Source organism: Pseudorca crassidens, chromosome 11 (genome assembly GCF_039906515.1).
Source record: "Pseudorca crassidens isolate mPseCra1 chromosome 11, mPseCra1.hap1, whole genome shotgun sequence".
Classification (NCBI taxonomy): Eukaryota; Metazoa; Chordata; class Mammalia; order Artiodactyla; family Delphinidae; genus Pseudorca; species Pseudorca crassidens.
Genome location: NC_090306.1, coordinates 90,335,421 through 90,362,523, shown reverse-complemented (window position 1 = coordinate 90,362,523; position 27,103 = coordinate 90,335,421). Strand labels below are relative to the sequence as shown.

General features: G+C 41.3%; 1 protein-coding gene and 1 long non-coding RNA gene across 5 annotated transcripts in view; one reads left to right on the top strand and one right to left on the bottom strand.

Moving 5' to 3' along the window:
* Positions 1–290: 290 nt before the first annotated feature.
* Positions 291–27,103, bottom strand: part of TCP11L2 (t-complex 11 like 2) — a 41,654-nt gene continuing 14,841 nt past the window's right edge. For all 4 annotated transcript variants that reach the window (XM_067697829.1, XM_067697830.1, XM_067697831.1 and 1 more), the window contains 7 exons: positions 24,955–25,075; positions 23,724–23,944; positions 21,715–21,851; positions 10,300–10,487; positions 9,909–10,090; positions 7,449–7,621; positions 291–2,682 (listed from right to left, as the gene is read on the bottom strand). In XM_067697829.1, the coding sequence (XP_067553930.1) occupies positions 2,438–2,682; positions 7,449–7,621; positions 9,909–10,090; positions 10,300–10,487; positions 21,715–21,851; positions 23,724–23,944; positions 24,955–25,075 (1,267 nt within the window). In that variant the 3' untranslated portion in view covers positions 291–2,437. The remainder of the gene's footprint in view (positions 2,683–7,448; positions 7,622–9,908; positions 10,091–10,299; positions 10,488–21,714; positions 21,852–23,723; positions 23,945–24,954; positions 25,076–27,103) is intronic.
* LOC137202368 (uncharacterized) lies at positions 5,493–25,273 on the top strand. The gene is made up of 3 exons (XR_010932562.1): positions 5,493–5,603; positions 8,048–8,179; positions 24,976–25,273. It is a non-coding gene; the product is annotated as an uncharacterized lncRNA (long non-coding RNA).

The window sequence follows — 27,103 nt, the reverse complement described above, 5'->3', positions numbered from 1 at the left end:
ACACTTTATTGCAATTGTTCACAAGTTTATCCTTCTTATTAGGTTACAAACTTCTTCAGGACAGTGTCTGCCTAGTCATCTGTGTATCAAAGATCTAGGATACTTCTTGGCACACCGTAGATGCTCAATAGCTGTCTGTTGACTGAATGAACGAATGAACATGACCTGACGTCTGTGAGGCTCTGATGATCAGCAGAAGAATCCTTCTAAAACAACTGCAATAAAGACTGTGCAGTATTCCAGCCCTGAGTTACCCAAAGGTGGTTTAGAAAACAAAGAGACACCAGCTGTCTTGAAATAATTTTTAATGCTTTAAAATTTGACTAGCACACACAATACATGTTTTAGCAGAAGAAGAATGAAAATGTGTGTATGGTATTTAATAAAATTGACATTACAAAACAAGACCATGTTAAGAAAATTCTCAAAAGTAGAAGTAAACATTTCAGTAAAAACCAAGTAAACAACACGCTAAGGGATAGGATTTTAAAATCCTAATAAATGTAGTTGCCTAAATCCAGACTTCAGACATTGAGATTTACTTTGTCACTTAAAAAAAAAAAAAAAAAAAGGCAGAATGCCCTTCATTTTAAATGCATTTTTAAAAAATGTTTGCACATTGTTTTCCTGCTGGCAACTCAGTATAATCAAGTATATAAGAATACCAGATGGATTCCAATCTGATAATAAAAAAGTGTATCACCTGGTCTTCTGGTTAAATATACAGTTCACCTCAGAAAGCAACAAAAAGTTACGCTACACATTACATTTCTATGTCACACCCTCCCTGCTGTCCAGGCCCCAAAGTGAACACAGTTGAAAACTACTTCAACGTAAGAAAAAATGAAAACAAAAATCTACAGCACCTTTTGGTTTCTAAGCATAGGAAACAGGCAGAATGGAAATACAGGAAGAGGGAAATAATGGGTGAGACCAATGATGTGCTCTTCAGTAAAATTCCATTTATACACAGCTGCTCAAATGGACAGAATGGCTGATTTATGTATTGGTCACATGAGGAAAAAAAACTGACTTTCAAAATTTCCTCGAATTCTGGCAGATCCCTCCAAAATGTAAAGACCGGAGATAATTTACTCACACAATCATTTCCTAGAACTTTATCAAATAATTAGGTAGCACCATAATGGTGAAGGTCGTGGTGAGGAAGAGAGGAAGAAAGGAGCATTATTTTTTACTTCCTACCCACTCTTCCCCATCAAGTTACTAAGGTTCAATGAGTCCTCAGAAAACCAAACAATCAAAATGCACTTCATGCAAATAAAGCACTTTCCAGGCTGAGTCCGTCCAAAAGGTAGTGCTTCACTTAACATTTCGGAAGAAGTATGTAATTCCAGGACAGTATGCAGATTTCTCTAGAATCCTGACAACCAGTGCCAGCTTGGCAAAGTTTAATTAAATGCATAAGAGTGGCAAATGATGATGATACTTAGAAGAGCATCTTGGTCACAGCAGGTAAGAATTTAAACAGCGCAGAAGGCGTTTGCTAGCACATTATATGGTTAAAAATTCCAGAGTTCAACTGTTTCTTTTTCAGACATGAATTTCACTGAGAATGGGGATCTTGTTTTATCAATTTTTCTTCTTACAAGTAAAACAATTCAAACCACTCCTGCCTTATGTAAAAATATTAAAATCTTACATAAACCTTATCAGTGGCCTGAGAAATGCAGGGACATTCACGAAGAGATGTGTGCAAAAACTGTTTCCCTCAGAGAGCAGGATAAGTGAGAAGAATCCACCCTCTAGAATAAAATTTTAGAAGGGGTTTGTTTCTATTTTCACTAAATGAACAAGGGAGGTTTTATCTAAAATTTGTATGTAGCTTTAAAATGTATTTAATACATTGAAATGCTAAACAAATACTGACAATTGGTATCACAAAGTGTGATTTGGTATATTTGTAGAATTTGAGGACTTATACTACGTAAGCTTCTATTACACATTAATAAAATTTAATTGTACATTTAAAATACGATTATCCCTTACTTCATATCTTTTATTCAGAACATCAATCCCCTTGGTTATGTTCACAACTTTCAACCCTTTAAGAAGCTGTACCAAAGTTAAAAAAATCATTAGATTTGATGTGAAATACAACTCCTTACAGGTTGAATGAATAAGCCAGATATATATGCTTAAGAAAACATTTACAAGTATTATATAGGTAATATAATTAATTACAAATTGCTTGCTGTTCATTAAAAACATCTCTTTTGGACTTGTAGATAGTGCACAAACAGGGTCATTACAACGTGCATGTCTTTGCAATGCTAATATTACTGAATTATACAGATTCGGGCTAACGCTGTGCCACAGACAGGACTGAGAACGTGCCGCATCTGAAATGCCATTGATGGAAACAGACTGGGTACCTAAGTGCTGGGCTTCCAATCTCTTATCCAATGTTAGTTCCTCTTTAGTTAGTAGATGATGAAGCTTCCGCCTTCCCCGTGGCTTCCTCACTAAAGAGCAGCTTTCGAAGTATATTTGCATAAAATGGTCCATACACTTGTTTGTTGAGATTCACAATGCTTGCATATTGCGAGCCTAGCACCTCTAGCTCCTGCTGAACGACAGTGAGGCCTCCTGGCACGGCAGGCATGCATTTTGGAGGGTTTGGCAGACAAAGTAGGCTTTTCATGTATAGCTGGATTCGTTTTTCTGGGGAAAAAGAAGGCATCTTTATCTGTCCCATTATTAAAGCACGTGATTTTGAAAAATGAGAACAGTAATTGTGGTATGTGGATTGCGGCAACATTCTCAGTTCTTGACCTCTCCCTATATTCGTGCCCTTTCCAAAGCAGCCTTGCAGCTCTTCCCATCAAAGACTGGAGTCTGTTTCCCCATGCCTTGGAGCAGGGATGGCCTTACGACTTGCTTTGGCCAATGCACAATGTGGCAGAAGTGCTGGTATGTGAGTTCTGTGCTCAAGAGGCATTGTTTGAACCCACTCTCTCTGCCTACCACCACCATGTAAACAAGCCTGGGCCTGATGAGGGACCATGTTGAGGGAAGCCCAGTTGTTCCATCTTAGGCCATCCTAGACCAACCTGTAGCCAACCAACTCCCAAGCACCTGAGAGAGCCCAGGCAAGATCAGCAGAGCTACCCACCCAAGCCACAGCTGACCACAAATGCACGCGTGCGTCCAGCAAGATCAAAAGAACTACCCAGTTGCCCCACAGACTCGTAAGCAATGACAGATGGAGTTTTGGGGTGATTTGTTATGCAGTAATAGCTAGCTAACAAAACATGCATAGCATTTTCAGGGTGGGGTGGGGAATCTTTTACAAAAACTCAACGTCCATAATTTTAATTATGTATCCTAAAGCTGAGTTTGTAAACTGGCACTGCCAGTTTGGTCCACGTAGTGTTTTTTAAAAATAGAAGTCATTTAAAACGAGGGGATTTCACATAGAAAATCAAAGTTTTGGTTCTTCTTGAAAAATCTACAGATCTGGCAAACTTAGGGGCCCAAACTGCCACATGGCAAGGGTGAGCACACATCCGAGTTTTCACAGGACAGTTAAAGTTGACACCTGCTGTCCTGGCATAATTAAAAAGAGCACTCTCAAAAGTGTCCTGGGGTGGAAAATAAATTATATGATCACCCCCCATGTGGGCAACAATCTGGAGTCACTAAGGAAGGGCCACCCCACTGGCACTGCCACCTTCTCCATTCTTCCTGCTTCAGTGCCTCAGCGTATCTGCATTTGAGACGACTTCACAAAAGCACGCAAATGCATAAATAAGTGAAGCTGCAGTGGTATTGGACAAATGGTACTGGACAAGCCTGAAATGCCCCAGCCCATGCTGCTCCAAGGATGTTCTCTGGCTTTGGAAACAGAAATCTCACAAATAAGGAAGTTTACTAAGGAAAATACACTCCATCGAATACAGATAACTATACTGCTGAAACTTATCTCTAAACACTTCTCCCAAAAATCACACATTTCAGCCAGATCTGACCTAGAACTCAAAGTCCCCAGTGTCCCATGTCCGTATCTTAGCCCAAATTGTTTCCTCTTACTAGAATGCCTTTCCACCTCACCTCATGTCTGCACAAGTCGAGAGCATACTTCAATGCTGATGCTAAAGTCACCTCCTTTCTGTGGCTTTTCCTAGCAACTGTTACACTATCATCCCATATTACTGTTACTTGAGAATTTATCTCTCCCTTCTTAGACGGTGGGCTTTCTAAGGGTCAGGGCTATTTTTTTGTCTTATAATATCCCTGGTCTGGCATGTGGCAGGCACGTCATAAATGCCGCTTGAATTAAAGTGAGATTGGAATGAAAAAGGTCTATAAAGATAAACCCCAAACTGAAAGCAATGGGAGCCAGAGAGGAATGGGGGCTGGAGAAGGCAGTCAAAGATGACTTGGGCCTTATCCATAATTTGTCAACAAGAGGAAATTATTCATGGATGTATCACTTGTATAATTGAAAATTACTTTTTAAAAATGTAGGTGGCTATTAGCATGCAAATAATTTACACAGCAGGTAATCCATAAATCATTTTTACATGGTTTTGGTATATATTTGGAAAAAAAATAGTTTGAAGGAAAACTCCCTCTCTAATTACCTTTTTTAATGGCTAAGAACACAGTGGGAGTTGTAATTCCATTGTAGACAAATAGCACATCAACTAAGAACAAAAGAAGGCAGACTGTGGGTACCATGAACTACAGGGGAGGAAAGGCAGGGGTAAATTGGAGCCCTTCTTCTGTCCCAGGGATCCCTCTAAGTGCTTAATGTATTCCAGCTCCTCTGCAGGCAGAGAATTAAGAGGAAACTGTCTGCTAAATTCCCCGTTAGGCTGGCTGGTCGACTCTCAGAAGCTGGGTCTATTTTCATCACAGATACGGTCCAAACACTTTTCACAAGGCTGTTTAAAGAATGAAACTTTTTCAAAACTGTTATTATGCTGACAAGTGGTTCTATCTCCTCTGTGGATGAGTCACAGTTTTTAGGCCAAGACTAAGGTGACAGAAGCGTCTGTCCATTTAGGAGCAGCCAAATGGAGCCCCTGCCAAAGACGTGCCCTTGGCTTCCAGAGCCCAGGGAGGGACGCTCAAGTGAGTCATTCACGTTGCTAGGCAACAATACTTTGAATGAGGTTACAAAATACTTCCAGTTTGCAAAAGAACAGGAAACTTGGACTGGGGAGAGCTGGGTGGAAAAAAGTTGCTTGACTGGATTTTAAGAGGCCACCTCGGGGTGGGGCATCTCCTGGACCCCAGCTTCCCTCTCCCTTGACATTGCAAGTACTTCCCTGATCTAAAGCAAGGGCATGGAGGACACCCAATGCTCTGGCCATGCTGCCAATGAGCAGCAGGGCTCCAGCTTTGACTGTAGTGCCCATTAGAGCAGTTAAGAATATGAGTCACTCTCCCCGCCCCACCCCACCCTCTCTCTCTCTTTTTCTCTCTTACACTTCTTCCTCTTCCTCTTCCTCTTTCTCTTTCTCTTTCTCTGCTATGTGAGGACACAAGAAAGCAACCGTCTGCCAGCCAAGAAGAGAGCTCTCACCAGAGCCCAACCACGCTGGCACCTTGACCCCAGACTTCCAGCCTCTAGAACTGTAAGAAAATAAATTTCTTCTGTTTAAAAACAAACAAAACAAAAAAGAATATGAGTCAGAGGCTCAGGAAGAAGCCATACTCTGCACCCTGCTAGTTATGCGACCTCAGGTGAGAGTTACTTAACTGCTCTAAGTCTCCATGCATTCACCCATTCCACAGATATTTATTAAAGGTCGTCTCTGGGCCCAGCATGGTATGGGGAAATAGCAGTGAGCAAATATGCACCCCGTCCTCGTGAGGCCTGTGCACTAGTGGGGGGTCTCTTGGTACGTGGCAGACTGCAGACGGCCTGCCCCTCTTTCTCCAGGGAACACCGTCTCCCTGTTGTTGGCGTTCAGCTGGAGACTATGGGCCATGAGATGCATGTCAGCAGTGAAGGTTATGCAGGGAAGGGCTCAGGCACAGGCAGCTGCGGTTATGCCGTGTGTGTTACTGTTTTCACCCGTCACCCCTCAGCAGCCCACATGCTACACACCAGACGGCTCTTTTCTTGGGGGTGGGGTTGAAGCCTAGAGCTATTAAGTGGCCTGGGTGGCCTAGATCTCCAGCATCCCGTGTCCCCAGGGATAAGAATGAGAGAAACTATTTAAGAGCCTCAACTAAATAATAGCAAGTACTTGTATTCTTAGGGAAGTCAGTGCTGCACTTTGAAAACTTGCAGATTAGTCCTGGAATGTTAGTATATTCGAATGCCACACTCTTTCCTCTGTCTGGTCCATTCCTCACCCTCTGCAGTAGACACTCGCTTTGTGTCCCACATCACCCTCTTCCCTTCTTAAGGCCACAGCACCCTGATCTTGTTTGCGGGAAAACAATCTCTTCCCTAGTTTCAGACCAGGTGTTACAGGTAAAGCTGACTCACCAGGAATTGAACACGTCTCAAGTTTAAGTTTCTTCCCCTCTGGCCACCATGAATGAGTCAACAATGGGACATGACCACCGTCTGGAGTCAATGAGACTCAATTCTGGGGTCACCGTCTGAGCTAAGAGGGGAGGGAAACTGACTCCTTTTTTTTTTTTGGCTTGACTTAAACACAGAAAGATGTAGGCTGGAGCTGAAGTCATCTTGCTGTGTTGGGAAGAGACTCTCCATGGAGACAGCCAGCCCAGAGGAAGGCAGTGCTGAGGGACCAAAGTGGGGAAACCAGCACCCAGGACATAGTTTAAGCTCTGATTAAGCTGTACCAGCAGCCAATCCCACCCTGCTGTTTTCTGTTATATGAGCAAATACATTCCCTTTTTGCTTAAGCCACTTTAGAAGCTTAGGTTCTCTGTCACAAGTAATAGAAAAAGTCCTAACTGATACATTCTCCCCAACTCACCAATACAACTTGACCTTAAGATATTTATTTTCTTAGCAATCAAGTACAAAAAAAAGTCTACCCACTATGCCTCTCAGTTGCAGGGTCTTTTTAACTCTTTGTCTCTCTAAGCCTGACCAACATAGGGGCCTCAGCTCACACAGGTTTGCTTCCAGCAGAGCCCGTGTCTACTTTCTGTGAACATACTGCCAGCTGGTTTGGATTGCTCTATTGATCTAGGAATTTAACATTACTGGCAGCATGATGTTATTTTCTTCACAGAAACCTATCGGCTGGGTAGTAAGGTAGAAGGCTCTGAAACATCCTCCCACTCTGCTACATATACACACAGAAGCAGCAATGAGTCCCAAACCTTTGAAAATATTAATGCTTTATTCATATTTTCAATATTTATTCACTCACCAAAAGAAGCAGGTAATCTGTTTAAGACTAAAATTTGACTGACAGTTAACATTAGCCAAAACCAGCATGGTTAAGCAAATTGGAATTGAAGCAGAAACCAATAAAAACATGAAGACTCACCAATCAAGGACCAGATAGGATTGTCCTCCTCTTCGATGCTTGAGAATTGACCTACAAGATTAGCTTGAACCTCAGCATCTAGAGCAGGTAAACCTCTCTCCATCAGGGTCTTGTTTACCTCGACACAAGTCTGAACACCGATAGAATTTAGGACTTCCTTCAAGTTAAAGGTCCTACAAAACATGAAACAAAAATCCCATCAGGGATAGTTTTTATTTAGCAGGATTTTTGTTGTTGTTGTTGTTTTAAAAGTATACCAACTTATTTCAAATGTCTACCAATTTTTCCCTATACAGACAATAATTACCTCTATTAGAATGAGCTTAGAAAATAGTAACTCCTCCCAACCATCCTTTATTTGTAGCAGATTTGTAAATGCTTAAAACCACTCAATTCTGTGCGTAATGTTTAAATAGGAAAGCACAGACAGAAAAATGTGGTCCCTGAAAATAAGTCTGCAACCCCATCTTCAGGCAGGGGTATCAGAAAGGGAAAGAGTAGGTTCTTTAAAAAGTAACCTATTTACTTCTTAAAATAAACCCTCTGGTCTGAGTGGATTCATTCATAGATTTTTTTTTTTAATGTGCTTGGAAAATGAGGTACGATCAATTCCTTTATCCACGCCTGAGCAGTAAATCTCTAACACCAATCAAACACAAGAAATGAAGATATTCAGAAGCCAATACCATGAAGACAAGTTACCTAAAACTCTTGACCTATCATGATGGAAGGTAAGAAACTCCTTCGCATTGTTACTTTCAAGTAACTGATCAGTAATCCCAAATATATACAGTCCAGAAAACTGTAAAAAGTAGTTAGTGGTGGGTTATTTAACAGGTAAGGAAAAAGGTGTAATTAGAAACAGCATTTGTTGGATCCGCACTATTGGGGAATGATGATGGAAAATTGCTGCTCACTAGTCAGAAAGGGTCTTTAAGACAACTTTGTGCAAAATGGGAATTAAAGGTTAAGAGATGGGGGGATGGGGTGGGGGGAATTAGACAAAACAATAATATAATCAGATAGGCAAAACAACTATAAAGAAGATGACTTAACAACTAAGTAGTTATTAAAAGCTAACGTTTATCAAGCACTTACCATGTGCCAGACACCTGCCCTAAGTGCTTCACACAGTCATCTTAAGTTTCCATTAACCCTAAGGTAGGTACAATTATTCCCTTTTTACAAATGAGGAGGTGAGACTCAGAGTGATTCAGGATCTTATTCAATGGTACATAACAAGTCAGTAGCATAGCTAGGATTTAAACCCTGGTTTGCCTGACCCCAAAGCCTGTCCTCTTAGTAACCATTTTGCTGTGTGCTTTATATTAATACTTAAGCAGTACTGGGGGTTCACTAAAGGCTTAATAAATTAGAATTCCTGGAAAATAATGGTTACCCAGTGTGGGAAAATGCTAAAATAAGATCTATTGCAAAACCAGAGCCAGAGCAGGTTTCTTTTTATTACAGGTCTTGGGTCCTGGAACGTGAAATAAAAGAGCCTGGCAAGTTAGCACCAGGATCAGTAGAAAGGGCAGGGCCTTGACATAGGCCAGGGTTCAGGCCTTGGCTTGTCCTTTTCTTGGTGTGCAACCCAAGGCAAATCATATTCTCTCTCTGAGCTTCAGGTCAAAATGAGAACTTTGGATGCTATAACCACTTGGGCTTCTTTGGGCTTTTAATATTCTAGGATTTTATCAAGTCATTCATGTGCTCTCTAAGTAATGGGCAGGAGGATGGGAGGTTGGGTGTATCTCCCTTCAAAGAGAGGAATAAAGTCCCTGAAAACACCTGAAAGGGGAACCAGCAAGAGGAGCTGACCCATATGAGACCCATGGAATCATCTGGCCATTGGCTAAGACTAGGAATTTTCTAGCTTGGACAGGATTCCCAATAGGATGATCTAAACGCAAAATTGAAATGGGATTCTAGTATTCAATGAAGGTTTGATACTGGGAAATGAATTTGGCAAAAACAAAACTTACACTGGACTTGCAGAGCATCTCTGAAGGACAGAGATGTCACCACTGTGAAGATTTCACAGAGGCTAGGTCAGTGAAGCTGGTAAACATTTCATGGCAGAAAACCTATGGAGTTGGAACAACTGAATCGGAAAGCCTCTTTGATAGGGCGTTCTAAACACTGAGCATGGTGGATTTCTGCATTTTGTTGTTTTTTTCCACAACACTGTCAAAGAAGAGCCTTTGCACATACCCATCCTAAGCGGAAACACTATACTCACCCTGGCACTTGTTATGGAAAAGACCTCTCCTTTCCTATGATGGGACATCTAAGCCTTCAGTGATATTAAAAGAAATTCTAAAAGAAGACGGTGTGAGCTAAGCTTCTCAAAAGCACAGTCCTGAATATCACATCCAGATGTCAAGGTTATTTACATTCTCTGAAACACATGCAGACCCTGAATACAAGGCAAAGCAGATAAAAATGCTTGGAACTTACTCTTTGTTCATGCCTTCAAGTAGAACAGCTGAAATCTTTTTTACCCTGATTGCAAGCTCAGGTAGGCCATCTGTCATAGCACCCACCATGTTGTTGGTGATTAGGGACAGGCAGGCAATCATTTTCAGTTGATTCAGCTTTTCTGTCAGTTCCTGAAGACGTGCTCCATCTGTCATGAGTGTCTAGCATGTTTATTTAAAATGTAAAAATAGTAAGGGAAGCTCAATACCATGAACTTGTAAAATAAGCAATGTTACATCAAACTCCCATTTTTATCTGATTTCAGTAAAGTCATTAAATCACATGCAACACAGACCAGCTGATTCACAGTTTGAACTTAAGAATTAGAATACTGGAAAACTTGAGTGAAGGAAAAAAAAAAATCACTCACCTCTGGTAATTCTTTTTTCTGATAATCCCACTGTAACAATTTCAAATAACTATTATTTAGCACCAATGTAGGGCTCAGGCTTGGCTTGGAGCTGTTTTTGGCCCCGGGAGTTAAAGCAGTCTCAGAAAGAGAAAGTAATTCTTCATGTACAGATTCTTTTATCCATTCTGTAGTTTGATCAAGAGCACCTGCAAGTACAAAGGCCACATATTTGTCCTACAGCTGATGGATTCCTTCCTTTGTGCATTCTACATGACAGATGTCAGGTTAGGTGCTGGGCATGAATGACAAAACAGCCATGGCCCTCAAGGAGCTGAGCTTAGAGTCCAGATGGGCAGACAGACCTGTAAGCTCACAATTACAGCAGAATACAGTGAATACTAGAAGACACAGCAGGAGTGGAGGAAGGAGAGGCTGTCCAGGACAGGCTGTAAGAGTAACTCCATAAGTGACACTTCAGGATACAAGGCAGACAGAGGAAAGAGCTGTCACGCCAGGATAGGAGAATAGCCCACACAAAGACCCGGAATAGTGAGAAAATATGGTAATTTGGATGCTACAAGCAAATCTGTACTGCTGGTCTATAAAGAACTAGGAGGGAGAGAGAGTGGCAGCAGACGGCATCAGATGGATAGACAGGCCAGCTCACACATGACCTTGAGTCTTGTGCAGAGAAGGTATTTAGATTAAAGGCATTGATGATTAATTAAACATTTTTGGGTTCCAGACCCCTCCTCGGAGTGTCTGAATAGAGCTATGCCTTTCCCAGCATGCTGGCGTGCACACTTTATTTTACTTCAGACCCAGTTCTAAGGTCTCCTCCTAGAAATAAACTGCTTTTTATACCACATTTCTTATAAAATTATGTATTTGGTAGAATTTATAAGGTGGAGATTGCTTAAAAATGCAGACTGAACACAGGTGCAGATTTTTTAAAAAGACCCAGAGAACAAAATAAATAGTCACCCTGGAAACAGGGGTAATTTATGAGCAGCTCAGTTTGCCACACTTAAGCAACACCACCTCCAGAATTTCACAACTTTGTTTCTCCTCAGTTGGCAAATGTTGTTCTTGGTTTTCCCAGTTCTGTTTATAAAGATATAAAAGACTTGCAGTCTTTTATTTAAAAGGTACCCAACAGACAGAAACAGTGGAAACCATCATGGATATAATTACAATATGGCGGTAATAAGCATTTATGCTGCAAGCTTAATCATTTACAGCTGACAGATTTAAAAGCCCATTTCTTTATCTCAAACAAAAGCAACAGTGTAGCAGAGGTTCTCAATCCTGGCTGATTGTAGAATCACCTGGGGAACTTTAAAAAGAAAGAAATGTGATCTTGGGCACTGGCTCTTGGAGATTTTGATTTGATCAGTCTGAGATGGGGCTCAGGCATCTGTGTTTAAACACCCTAGGTGATCCTAATATGTAGCCAGAATTGAGTACAACTGGTAAAGCAGAAAGAGCATGAGTTTAGGGGGAAACATGGGCTTTTCTCTAAGGGATCCGCTGAGATTTCACTCCCACAAGCTAGTACACTGACTGTTCTATGTGGCTCCAAAATCGAGGTCAACCCTATGAGGCACTGGTACCCCTTGGTTTTTCATATGGAAAAGAGCCTCTCCATTCATTTCTTCAATGACAACTGAGCACCTACTATACACCAGATACTATACCAAGTGCAGAGAATTCACAGATGAGTAAACACAGTCCCTATACTCAAAAACCTCCTTATCTACCAGGAGAGAGAAACAGAACAATAGGCAATGGTTTTACAGGTGCATTTACCTAAGAATTTCTCAGGGGCAGTGGAGGCCCAAGAGCACTTCCCCACCAATATATGTTCCTGTTTCCTGCCAGGAAGTCTTGGACTAACCCTGCCAAAACTCTCTCTGGTTCTCTCAGTCCATATCCTGCCAGTCCTCAGTGGTCCAGCCTCTTCCTGTGGGAAGCCTTTCTTTTTTTTTTTTTTTTTTTTTGCGGTACGCGGGCCTATCACTGTTGTGGCCTCTCCCGTTGCGGAGCACAGGCTCCGGACGCGCAGGCTCGGTGGCCACGGCTCACGGGCCCAGCCACTCCGCGGCATGTGGGATCCTCCCAGACCGGGGCAAGAACCCGTGTCCCCTGCACTGGCAGGCGGATTCTTAACCACTGCGCCACCAGGGAAGCCCTATCACTGCCTTCTTGAGGCACATCTGCCTTTGTATTTTTGATCTGGCTGTCATTTCTCTTAAATAGCTGACCTGAAAAAGAGCTTCTCTATTTACTAAAAAAAAGTTATTAAATAGTTCATGTGCCTTTAATATTACTAGTGATATGAAAATGAGACTCCTTGAGAGTCCAAGCCTATGACGTTTATTTTTTATATAGTTTTCCCTTGACTTAGCTCACAGCACAACCTGATAGGTGTGTGAGATATCTGGCCTTGTCTTGGCAGACCCCTTTGCGTTGGAAACTAATCAAATGTTTTTCCAGTGGTACTTGTCACTTGGTAGGTTCTCAAAAAACCTCTGCTCTCTATACCTGGCATGAGAGACCCGGTAGGTTTCCTATTTAATTCACCATCTCTGGAGGTAACCATGGGCTTAAGTACCGACTCAAATAGTCTCCTTTAGACTGACAAATTGATTTGGTCCTATATGCCTGAAGATATCTTTCCCTCAACTGTCATGCAGTAAAATGTTTACTAATACACACTGTGCATGCAAATCAAACTAGAAGACACAGGGTGTTTTAACTCTTTCAGAAAGCAGAGGAGGGAACACTTCCTAATTTATCTTATGAGGGCAGCTTTGCTCTGACACCAAAACCAAGCAATGGCATTATAAGAAAAGAAAATTACAGGGGGACATCTTTCATAAATACAGATGTAAAAATCCTTAAGGAAGCATTAGAAAGGCAATAAGATAAAGATAATACACCGGGGCCAAGTGATTGGATAAACATCTCAGGATTGCAAGCTTGGTTTAACACTAGAAAAAAAATCAGTCACTCTAATTCGCCACATTAACACAATCAAGGAGAAGAAAAATATGACCAATTGAGTAAATGCAGAAAAAGCATGGGAACAAATTTAATATGTGACCTATTTAGATAAAAATTCTCAACAGGGCTTCCCTGGTGGCACAGTGGTTGAGAGTCCACCTGCCGATGCAGGGGACATGGGTTCATGCCCCGGTCCGGGAAGATCCCACATGCCACGGAGCGGCTGGGCCCATGAGCCATGGCCGCTGAGCCTGCGCGTCCGGAGCCTGTGCTCCGCAATGGGAGAGGCCACAACAGTGAGAGGCCCACGTACCGCAGGAAAAAAAAAAAAAAAAAAAAAAAAAATTCTCAACAATCTAGAAATAGAAGAAAACTTCCTTAACCCCAAAAAATGACATCTATGAGAAGCTGCGGCTAACATCATATTTAATGCTCAAACAATAAACATTCTTCTGCTAGAAAAGCAAGGATGCCCTGTCTCATGACTTCTATTCAACATCTGATTGGAGGTCCCAGTCAGTGCAATAAGATAATCCAAAGAAATAAAAGGCAACATGATTGTATATACTATAGAAAAACCTAAGGAATACTCCTAAAAGCTATTAGAATTAATAAGTTAATTTAGTAAGGTCTCAGGATGCAAAGTCGATCCTCAAAAATCAATTATATTTCTATATGCTAGAAAACAAAAAGTTTTATAAAATAGCATTTATAACACCAGAAGAACATAAAATGAGATTAAATTTAACAAAATAGGAGCTTCCCTGGTGGCGCAGTGGTTAAGAATCTGCCTGCCAATGCAGGGGACACAGGTTCGATCCCCGGTCTGGGAAGATCCCACATGCCGTGGAGCAACTAAGCCCATGTGCCACAACTACTGAGCCTGGGCTCTAGAGCCCGCGAGCCACAACTACTGAGCCCACATGCCACAACTACTGAGCCCACATGCCACAACTACTGAAGTCCGTGCACCTAGAGCCCGTGCTCTGCACGCAACAAGAGAAGCCACTGCAATCAGAAGCCTGTGCACCACAACGAAGAGTAGCCCCCACTCACTGCAACTATAGAAACCCCGCGCGCAGCAAAGAAGATCCAATGCAGCCAAAAATAAATTAATTAAATAAATTAAAAAAATTACAAGACCAGTACACCAAAACTAAAACAATATTGCTGAAATAAATTAAAGATTTAAGTAGAGATATTGAGTTCACATATCAGTAGACTCAACATTATTAAGATGTCAGTTCAACATAATTCCAATCACCATCCCAGCTGGCTTTTTTGCAGAACGAGATAAACTAATTAAAAAATGCATATGGAAATTCAAAGGACCTAAAATAGGCAAAACAATTTTGAAAAAGAATTAAGTTAGAAGCTAACACTATCTGATTTCAAGACTTAGCCTCAGTAACCAGGATAGTGTTGTATCAGCTAAGAGTAGAAATATAGATCAATGGAAAAGACTAGAGAGTCTAATAAAAAGGAATGAAGTACTGATATGTGCTACAACATGGGTAAATCTTTAAAACACAATACTAAGTGTAAGAAACCAGACACAAAAAGCTACATATTATATGATTCCATTTATATGAAATGTCCTGAACCGTCAAATCCATAGAGACAGAAAGTAGAACTGTGGTTGTCAAGGGCTAAGGGAAGGGAGGAATGAGGAGATACTGCTAATGAGTTTGGGGTTTATTCTGGAAGCATGAAAATCTTATGGAATTAAATACTGGTGATGGTTGCATAACCTTGTGAAAATACTAAAAAACACTGAATTATACACATTTAAAATTTAATTTTATGGTATGTAAATTATATCTCAATTTAAAAAAAGAATAAAGAGTTCAGAAATAGAATCACAAATGTATGGTCAATTGATTTTCAACAAAAATGCCAAAGCAATTCAAAGGAGAAAAGATAGTCTTTTTCAACAAATAGTTCTAGAATTGGATATATGAATGGAAAATTTTGAACCTTGAAATATACTGCCTTGAAATGATTCATAAGCCTAAAAGTCTGAAACTTCTAGAACATACAAAAAAAATTTTCATGACCTTAGGATATACAGATTTTGTAAACAATTCACTAAATACACAAACCATAGAAGAAAATTTTATTATTTGCACTTCATCAAAATAAAAAACTTCTTCTTTTCAAAGGATAGGGTTAAGAGAATGAAAAATGCAAGCCACAGATGGGAAGAAAGTTTCACAACACAAAAATATGACAAGGGACTTGCTTCCACAATATATAAAGAGCTCTTCAAATCAATAATAAGACAACCCAATTTAAAAATGGGCAAAAGATTTGAACAGACACTTCACGTAAGAAGATAAATAAATGGCCATTTAGCATATAAAAAGGTGCTAAACACCATTAGTCATCAGGGAAATGTATATTAAAACCACATGAGATACTTTCACATTCTCTATAAATATATATAGGGTAAAATTTAAAAGACTGATAATACCTAGTGTTGGTGAAAATGTAAAGCAGTTGGAACTCTCATACACTGATGGTGAGTATAAAATGGCACAACTACATTGGAAAATAATTGGCCGTTTTTTCTAAAATTAACCATATATTTACCATATGACTCAGCCATTCCACTCCTAGGTGTTTATCCAAGAAAATGAAAACACATGCCCACACAAAGACTGGTACACAAATGTTCACAGAAGCTTTATTCATAGTAGCCTAAAACCAGAAACAACACAGATGTCCATCAACAGGTAAATGGATAAATGAGGTATGTAATCATATAGGATTACAATATAATAGGATAACTTTCAATAATATAAACTATGGATACTCACAACAACATGGATGAATAGCAAAAACCTTATGTTGAGTGACAGAAGCTAGACAGAAAAGTGAACACACAGTATGATTCCATTTAATATGACATTCTAAAAGAAGCAAAACTAATCTACATCGATAAAAATTATATCAGTTTTACCTCGATGGGGGGAGGTTGGTTGCAAGGGGCCTGAGGATTCTTTTTGGAGTGACAGAAATGCTTTATTTCTTGTTTCTAGTGGTGGTTACATGGGCATATTCTTTAGTCAAAACTCACAGAACTATACACTTAGAGTTTGCGTGTTTTTATTCTATGTATTGAATGCTTCAATAAAGTTTTTTTAAAAAGATATGGGTTATGGGTTGGCCAACTAAGTCACTGAGTCTAAGGCAAAAACCTAGCAAACAACCTATGTGATAAGGTCACATAAAGCTTTATCAACACAAAACACACATGTAAATATTTACATTACGTAAAAGCCATTGATTGTGCTATTTAGTGCTTCAGAGAATTCAGTCCAGGGAATGCTCTGTGAACTCTGCCAGTTTGGTATGAATGAGTTTAGTATTTGAGCTTTCTGAGATGAATGCATCAAGGGTATCCCTGTATTGATTCATCAAGGAATACAATTCCCATCTCTACCCGACTTCTAATATGGTACCTAAGCATGAAATCTGAGTGACCCTTAAAATGGCAATGACTCTACATCCTGGACTTGGGGGATGGCCAGGCTAGCTCTTGGTCTGTACAATTCTGAACAGGCACCATTCAATAAACTAGGAGAATGGTGCAGAATACATGGATGGGAGTCCCTGATGTTGTCCAAAGCTTTAGATGGCCTCTATTTTCAATATTCTGGAAAATATTCAGAGCAAATACCCCAATTTTCAGTTAGAAGAATGTAGTTCTCTTATCCATGACATCCACTCTTTTATGCCTAGCAACACCTCACCTTCCCTTTTTTTGGTACTGATTTTGAGAAATCATTTTCCCTCACTCCATGCTTTCTTTTTGTGAACATCAATTAGAGGTTCCATGACTAGGCAATCTCCCTGACCAGGGGTTGGCCTCGCTGAGTCATATGCCCATCAGACTCCTTCCTAGGACTCTGAATGATGACCACAGCGTTCAAGGATGGCCCATGTTGAAGTGCACATTAACCATCTGAGGACGGAGCTCGGAACTTTCCCTTGTTTCTTCCTCCCCAGATTCCTGATGCCCTCCCAGTTTCTGGCCTTGCGCAGACTCAGGTATTTTCGCTTTTCTGTAAACTGCCCCACTCCTTCCATTCACTTCCTTTTCTGCTAAATCAGCCAGTTAGTTTCTGTTGCCTGCGATATACCCCAGCTGATATAACACCAAATTTAAAAATCCAAAGAAAGGAGCCAAAGCAGCAGCTTGGTTTACTCCTGACTTGGCCATGAGAGACCTGGCTTCCAGTCCCAGCTCCGCTACTTCTCAGTTGTGTGGCTCTGTCTCTGGGCAGGTCGTTGCTAAGCATCAGCTTGCTCATCTCTAAAATGTTTCATAAATATTTCCTGAATGCCTTGGGTGCCAGGCAAAGACAATCATAATGCAGTTTTATATATTTCTGAAAAACATTTATGTCCCATAAGGATTTCTGAACCACATGAAATGAAGTTCCTGAGAACATTTTATCAGATATAAGAGATTAGCTAAATAAATAAAACCTTTTCTTTCTGAGTATCTGAAAAATTACTTGTGGCCCAGCCCCCCAGGGGTAATGTGCCATTCTTTCTACAGATAATTTAGTTGTTGGATCTAATGTGGTTACTTTGTTGACATTTAATACATCCACCCAATCACTGCCTAAGGCTTTCTTGGGTATATTTTAATAGGGCAATTATATAAAATCTCTCTGTTAGCAAAATACAATTTTGGGGGGAGTCAATTAAGAAACCCAGAGTACTTCTCTGTATTAATTTTCTGAATAATTATTTTATAAAAATCATGTACACACAAAAATCCAACACTTTTGTCCTTCTGTGCAATACTGTAAGACTCTTATTTTGATACTAGGGCACAGTGGCCGACTTTTGGCAGAGTGACTTGAGGATATAATTAATAGTTGACATACACTCTGCTTCCTGGACTCTTGATTTCTCTGGGAACATATTTAGATCTGGGCAACAATGACCTACTTGTACAGCTGGATTTATTCTATTCTTAAATCTCTGGAAATATCCAAGTCAATGTGAAAGGTGCAAATGAAATATAAGTCACCAAGCCTGGGTTTTAAGGAGAGAAACAAATCATTTGAGATGAATGAAACTGTAGTTCAACCCTACAGTAAGGAATTTGTTCAAGATTACAGGCTATCTTGACTCACGACATGAAGACATTTGCACACATGTGTACATACACATATACAGGGACACAAATGGAACCAACAAATGAATCTCAGGAAAATGCTGCTAAGAATGTGGTTATCATAGTTCAGGTTTCAGATCCAGGTTCTATGTAGGGTTCTATGTCCCATAATCCCTCTCTGCCTTTGAAGCCAAAACAATATAGCTCTGAAGTCATAGAATTTTTGTTGTAGAAGGATCCTTAGAAGTCATCTAGTCATATCTGTCACTTGACGCTAGAGCTCTCTCTGCAAATCCCCCCAAGATAGTTGATATATTGTCTGGAGAGAGTCAGTTTTGCATAGTGGTTGAATGCACACGCTTTGGGGCAGACATAGCTGGGTTATCCAGGCTTTACCACTTACTAGCAGTCACCTAGGGTAAATACCTTAACCTCAGTTTCTTCTTTTATAAACAGTAGGTGATAACAGCACCAGCCTCATAGGGTGACTTGTGTAGCTTGAATAAGCTAATAAACGTATGGTGTTTGGTACATAGTAAGGACTTGGCACACAATAAGTGCTCAAACAAAATGTTAGCTAGCATGCGTTACTATCAGTAATAGAGAGGCCCATTCCAAAGTTAAAACAGCAGCTCCAGCTCCTAGGAAGGCCAAAATTGGCTGTCTGCTGCTTCCCTCCCATGGGTCCTAGTCTGCCCTACAGAGCTTAACCAAAGCCCTGAATCACTATCGACAGGGAAGGCAGTGCTCATGGCCCACCTGAGTCTCCCTGTTATCAAGCAGAATGGGCCCAGCTTCACTGATTGTTCCTCCTGTCACCCTCCGTGGCCCATGCCCTCTTCCCTGGACAGGCTCCAGCCTGCTGGAGCCCCTTGTAAAGTGGCATCTGTTTGGCTTTGTTTACATGAGGCTATCATATTGACCACCTTGACAGAAAAGCTCAGTCCACGAGGGGTAGGGTGGGGTGGGTGCATCACCTAACCCAGCCTTAGACTGTGGTTAACCAAAGCCCAGAGGCTGCTGTCAAGGGTTTGCCAATGAGGGAACCAGCTAACCAGCCTCTTGCCAGCTGTCCAACATCTGGCATCTCAGCTTCCTCACCTGTGAAACAAAGGGAATAACAGTACCTCTCTCACTGAGTAATTGTGGGGATTCAATGAGGTAACACTTCCTTTACTCCCATTCTTTCTTGACGTCTCTTCCAGTCCAGTTTTAATGCCCACTAGTCCACTGAAACTGCTCCCATCACAGTTACCAAGGATCCTCACACGGTCAAATCCAATGGTCAAGCCTTGGCCTTCATCTTTCTTGACCATTTAGCAGCACTTGTCGCAGCTGATCGTGCTTTCCTTCTTCAAACACGTTCTTCGCTTGTCTTACAGGACACCACCCTCTCCTGGCTGTCTTCACCTCTCTGGCTACCCTTTCACAGTCTCTGTTGCTGGATCCTTTTCCTCTTCTCAAGCTCTAGATGCTCTAGAGGTCCCAGGTCAGGCCCATTCAGTATCTACACTCACTCCCTAGGTAACCTCATCCAGTGTAATACTGTGGATAAGAGCATGGAGTGGATAAGAGTGTGGAGTCAAACTGCTTGGGGTGAGTCCCAGCTCTGTAATTCACAGGTTGTGTTGTGGAGGGAAGTGATTTAACCTCTCTATGCCTCAGTTTCCACATCCATAAAATGGGGAGTAATTTCCCCAAGTTTGGTAAAGATTAAATCAGTTAAAACAGATAAGGTGTTTAGAATGTGGTAAGCATTCTATACATGTTAGCTACTATCCAGTTCCATGGCTTTATCCACTATAAAGATATTGATGATGCCCAGATGTATATCCCCAGTGCCCATCATTCCTCTGAACTCTAGTCTCATATCTAAATGCCTCCTGGCATCTTCATGTTGATGTCAAACAAGATCTCAAAGTTCACACAACTAAAACTGAATGCTGACTCCATACCATCTCCCACCTTTCCCTGGCCTCTCCCATCTCTCTAACAGGCATCACTCTTTACCCAGTTGCTTAGAGTCACCCTCAACTCTCTTTTTTCTCTCATCCAACTTTCAGCAAAACTTGTTACTCCATTTTCAAAATACAACCAGAACCTGACCTCTTCTCATTACTTCCACCACTACAACCTGGACCAGTCCACCATCTGCGATACCACCTAATTGGTACCTGTTTCCCTTCTTGCTCCTGTACAATCTGTTCTCTACCCAGGAGCCAGCGTATACCTAAAAAATCAAAATCAGATGTTGCTTCCCTGCTCAAACGCTCCAGTGACTTCCCATCACACTTGGAATGAAACCTAAATTACTCTCATTTCCTAACAAGGCTCCTTGTGACCTGCCTTTGCCTACCTCTTGGCCTCATCTGCTACCACTCTCTCCTGCCTACTCCACTCCAGCCACACAGTCTGCCTTGTGTTTGTCCAATTTCACAAGCAAGTTCCTGCTGCAGGGCCTTTGTATGTGCAATTCTCTCTACCTGGAATGTTATTCTCTCACATCTTCCTATGACCCTTCCTCATTCCTTTAATTCCTCATTCCTTCCTCATTCAAATAGTTACTTATTAGAGAGGCCTTCCCAGTCCACCGCATCTAAAAATCACCCCCTACCCTCACTGCTGTCCCGTTACTATCTGTCCCTTTATCCTATTTTTCTTCATAGCACTTAATAACACATCCGACAATACATGTTTTTTGTTTGTCACGCCCACTAGAAGGTCAGCTCCTTGGGGGCAGCAGCTTTATTCTGTTTTGCTCTATCCATAGCACCCAAGGTGTGTCTGGGACACGGGAGGTGCTTAATAAATGTTTGTTTGTTTGTTTTGTAAATGTATGAAGGGCTTCCCTGGTGCAACAGTGGTTAAGAATCTGCCTGCCAGTGCAGGGGACATGGGTTCGAGCCCTGGTCCGGGAAGATCCCACATGCCGCAGAACAATAAAGCCCGTGCACCACAACTACTGAGCCTGCATGCCACAAGTACTGAAGCCCGTGCACCTAGAGCCCATGCTCCACAACAAGAGAAGCCACTGCAGTGAGAAGCCCGTGCACCACAACGAAGACCCAATGCAGCCAAATATAAATAAATTAAAAAAAAAAAAGTGACTAGTGCTTAGCACAGTTCCTGGGTCAGAGTCAATAGCTATAAGTTTATGATGTCAATTTTAGAAGTTAAAAAAATGTTGAACAGAAATGCCCAAAGTCTTTAGTGATACTATTTAAGATATCAAAAATAAAAATATCATATTTTCACCCAATTTCAATATATATACACACTTATAGTGTACTTACTCGGAGTTTCTTCTAAAATTTCTTGGAACTTGGTTCTCTCATAATCTACCAACTGGCGTTGGAGATGTGGTCTCAGACTCCTAATTGTAAAATTGACCATGTCCATTTTCATGAGATCCAGGACATGAAATATTTGTCTAAAAATTTTAGAGTTAAAATAGTTAGAGAGGTGATTAAGAAATCAATCTAAAATTCATTAACTATTACTAATTTTACAGGCTGGAAAATATAAACATCCACGAAACGGTTTTAAAATTCCAATCACTTTGACAAGGTCACTTTTCACAAAAGGCATTATACATGCATTCCAAATGTATTCTTCCAGAGATCTCAAGAGTATTTGCTTTAGCAAATACACCTCCAGCTGATCCACTATATTCAGCCATAAACTGATAGACACTAAGAAGCATAAACAATGACTCTTAACAATGAGACAAAAAAAATTCAAGAAGGAATCTTCATTTGAAATTTTATGGAGTCTGAACATAGTGTACATTGTTTCTGTTCCTAAGGAAAGAAGAAAAAGAAAAGGAAAGAAAGGACAGGGCAGTAAAGCACAGGGGGAAAAACACTGCATTTTAGAGTTAGGCAGCCCTGTATTCAATTGCAGCTTTACAACTGACCAGCTCTGTGGCCAGGAACAAGTTACTCAATCTCTCCGAACCTTAGTTTCTTCATCTGTGAAAGAAAGGGACAAGATCAACCTTGGAGGGATGTTGTGAGAGTCAATGAGATAGTGAACACAAAATGCAGGGGAGAGTGACAACCAGTAGGTGCTCGATACACGAGGAAGATGAACACCACAGAAAATCCTTCAAAGCAAGGATTCTACAACTGGAGAATCTCAATCTGCCAGAGCTGAGTGCAACTCTAAGGATACTTACAGCCTATTTTACAGATGGGGAAAGTGTGACTTTGAGAGGTTGTCAACTTTCCCAGAGTCATAAAGTAAGTAACCCATTATATGCAAACCAGCTTCCTTTCCCCTTCCCTTTCCTATACTATTAGGTGAAACTTAGTTCTCAATGTGGCTGTATTCTCAAAAAAAGGAGAAGAATTCCCCTCAATGGCAAAAAGTACTGCAGACTCCTCTCTCCTCTGGGATCACAAAGAAATTACTGTCTACACAGCCAGATTAGAGTCTTACGATCTTACTGTACACATCACTTCCTGAGGGAAGCTGCAGCACAGATAGCTAGACGACCACCAAAGGTCCATGTTGCCTTCCTGCAGTGTGGATTTGTGGCTGGGAAATGTGTTCCCAGACAGCAGCCACGTTTCCCAGGCCACCTTCAATGTAGGTGGTACCATGGGACTAGGTATAGTCAATGTAATGCATTGCTTCTGGGCCTAGGTGGTTAAACACTGGATATGCCTTCCTCATGATCTCTTTCCCATTCACCAGCTAAATGTAAAGGACTCCAAGGAGCTGGGCAAGGGTGGAGCCAAGGAGAGAAGGAGGCTGGGTCCCTGAATGACACATGGAAGGCTGCCTGACCAAGAATCCCTGACTCGGACTCTGACATGAGTGAGAAACAAACGTTTATTGGTTAAATCACTGAGAACTCAGCGTTTACATGTCATAGCAGCTAGCAATACCCTAACTAATGAAGAAGCCTTCCTGGATCCTTAACTAGGTTAGGTCCGCCTGCTGGAGGCTCCATTAATCCCCTCTACTTCCCTTTTCATAGCACTTATCACAACTGAAATTCCTTGTTCAAGAGCTGCCTCCCCATTAGACTGTAATCAGAGATTGCATCTGCGTCTTTCATCACTGCACCTCTAGGGCCCAGCACTGCCAGCTAACAACCTTGTTGGGTCACTCAGTGTGAAAACTCCATGCACACAATAAATGATTGACTTGTCCCTTGCTTAGGTGGTTTCTTCCTAGGGTCAAGGGTTCCTTTGGGAGAGGAGGAACCCTTATTCTGTGTTCCTCAATTCCCACACTTCCCTTCTGAATGAACTCAAAGGTATTCTAAGAAAAGGCAAGCAGCAGAACCGCTAACCTCAGCACATCCACGATGTTGCAGGTAGCCTTTAACTCTCTGATATCATCATCTCGCACAGGAGCGCACAGCTTTCCCATCGTACTGATGACGTAGTTGGCTAGGCCTTGGATGTCGACAGCACTGTGCTCAGCCTGCTGCCTAATGAGGTCTGTGTCCAAAACTTCACAGATCTGGTTGCGAAGCCGGTTGCCACCAGGAGTCAGAAAAGAGAGGAGAACCTATACAGGGAAAGGAAAGAAAAATTAACAGCATCCTTACATGAATAAAGGTTGTCATTTCTAATTTCAATGTCTAGATGACCAAGCTCCCTGTCCATATTTTAATGCCCTGGATGCCACAGAAGTTTGCATCAAGTGGTGGATCAGAGGAGCACTCCAGGATCCTGACTCTAAAAAGAAAGCTCTGTCTTCTGAATGAAAGCCTCCCCTCCCCTCCCATGGGAAGTTACTAACACTATAGGAATGAAAACAACTGGCAAGGAAGCAATACTATTGAAAGAACTTCAAAAAGTTTACAGAGAAACCGTGCACAGACAAGTTGCAGATCATGGCTCCAAAAGAACCCTTTAAAGAAGGGCGAATAGAAACATCCCCATGGGCTCTATTAGTATAATATATTTACATGTGAAATATTACATATTATATGAGCAACCTATATTGTGTATTCACTATACAGCAGACACTGTACTTACAGACACAGCACATGGTTAGGAGAACAAGCTCTGAGCCGGAGTGCCTCAGTTCAAATCCCTTCCACCCCTCAAAGCTGCATGACCTTGGGTGAGTCAGGGAACTTGGTTTCTTTATATAAGATAATAACAGGCATAACTACCTCACAGCATTATAGTAAGGATAAATGAATAATCTAGTGCTTGGCACAGAGCAAGTGTCTTGTAAAAGTTAGCTATGACTGTCATCTGATTTAATTCTCACAACTACTCCGGAGACAGACTTAAGAAGAGAGAGCCTGTCACTAAAGCAGGTCTATCTAACTCAGGCTCCGTGCTCTGAAGCACCACAGCCACTGCCCTACATGCTAAGCATTGGCTTGAGTTCCTGCCGCTGCCCTGTTTTCCCAGCCTGCACCCCATTCCAGGAGGTGCAGGAAAAAACCCTTTCGGTGACTGAACTGGCTCAGGGTTTCAGAAGAGTCTCCAATACTCTCTGCAGGACACGAAAACAGCCTTTGGGGGGAAAATTACTAATTAATACAGACAACATCAACTTGCCTCTCTGATTTCTTCAAACAGCTTGATGGCGTGTTCATACTCAGGGGGCTCAGCGTTCAGTTCTGATTCCAAGACGTCCCAGAAGGCCTGGTGGACAACGTGCCTCACTCTACCGGCCAAGCTACAGGAATGAAATGGATCAATTTTAAAATAAGCACTATTTCTCCTGATTATAAAAGAAAGATGCTTATTGTAGAAATCTTAGAAAATGCAGAAAAACAGAGAATAAAAATTGCTCATAATCCTGTTATTAATCTTTTGACGTATTTGACATATGTTCAATGAATGCATTGTTTTAATATAATTGTTTTAATACTGAGTCTGTACAATATTATTTCATTTAATACTCTGTCTTAAGTGTCTCCCCTAGATTTTTTAAATGCTTCCTCCTTATAGCTTTTGATATGTTCATAAAATTTCGTCCTAAGGAGATACCATAATTTACCTAGCTACTCTTCTACACAGACTTTTAGACTTGGTCTAGATTTTGGGGATGAGATGGCAAAATTGCTCTTTCCTTAACAGCTGAAGTTTCATGGCATGGAACAGAACAGACTGGCCCATGGAGACATGCATTTGATTGCCTGCCAGCTTCAGCTTAGATGTCCCATTTAAAGTTGGCCAGACCAAAACTGCTGAAATAGGAGCCTTCCTAGGAAAAGCTAACAATAGAGTAGGTGGCCACCTTGCTTTACCCTGTACGTCAATGCCCTAAAATAGGTGTATGTTAAAACACACAGGGACCTCTCTGGTGATCCAATGGTAAAGAATCCACCTTCCAGTGCAGGGGACGCAGGTTCAATCCCTGGTCGGGGAACTAAGATGCCACAGGCCGCGGGGCAGCTCAGCCCACACGCCACAGCTACTGGGCTTGCGTGCCTCAACTAGAGCCCGTGAGCCACAAACTACAGAGCCCACCCGCCACAACTAAAGAGAAGCCCGTGCACCGCAACAAAAGATCCTGCATGCCTCAACGAAGATCCTGCGTGCCACAACTAAGACCTGACGCAGCCATAAAAATAAATAAATAAAATTTAAAATAAATAAATAAATAAAACACACATTCCTACTGAACTCCTACACCATTTTGCAACAGCTTTTAGAAAAGCGCATATTTCCCTGAACTGTAATTACCTGCAAGTCTCTATCCCACACAGAGCTATACACCTCTCTCAGGTAGAGGTCATTTCTTCTAGGTACCTGCCACTGTACCTAGCGTAACACTTGTCATTTACTGAGGGTTCACTGAATGCATGGTGAATGAATTAGTAATTTGATAGTTAAGCATATCTCCTAATTTTTCTTTTAAAGTACAAATAGCTAAATATACAATAATGCTATGAGAAGTGAAAATTAGCTTTCTGAGGAGTATGAGTTAAAACGGTTTCCGTAAGTGCAAATACTATATTCTACTCAGCCACTTTAAATGTGAAAACTTATTCTAGTTGCCTGAATAGATTTATTCAACATAAATGCCATTTCCAATGTTTGAGACTCTCTCGAGCAATTACAAAACAATGAGAAGGACAAACGTTGCTGGGACAGACTTTCGCTCTGAACTTTACAGGCCTCGTGTACTTGGCTTGAAGGCACCAACCAAGAGTGAGCTAAAACGACGTCACAGCTCCTTGAGGGATGTCGGAGTTTAAGTTTTCCCAAAGGCTACAAGCTTTTTAATTTTGGGGAGTGGGAGAGGTAGGGAGGAAGGGGTGGAGATGAAATCAGTCAAATCATTTATAAGCATTCCTACCCTGGTATCAGAAATCTGACTTATTTTACCAAGTGTTTCCCCCCACTTGGTAAAATATGAGAGTCGGCCATATTTTAAAGAGTAACAAGAGACAGTGCTTTGAGAGCTATCACCCTGTCTCCTTATTTGTCACAAATAATAAACGCTTATGCTTTGATAAAAAAAAGAAAAAAAAGTAACGACTTGGTCATTGTGGAGGGTCATCTGAAAAATCAGCAGCTAATGATACGCTATTTCACTTTTAAACAAACGTGATGTGTCCCAACTCTACATGTTGTTTCCCTTGCTCACATTTTCTAGCCGTGGCAGAAAATGAAGAGAAGGGGAATTCGTACCTTCCACAGTATCAAAGTACTTACATGCAAGGCACTTATATGCCCAGGAACATGCATTTAGAGT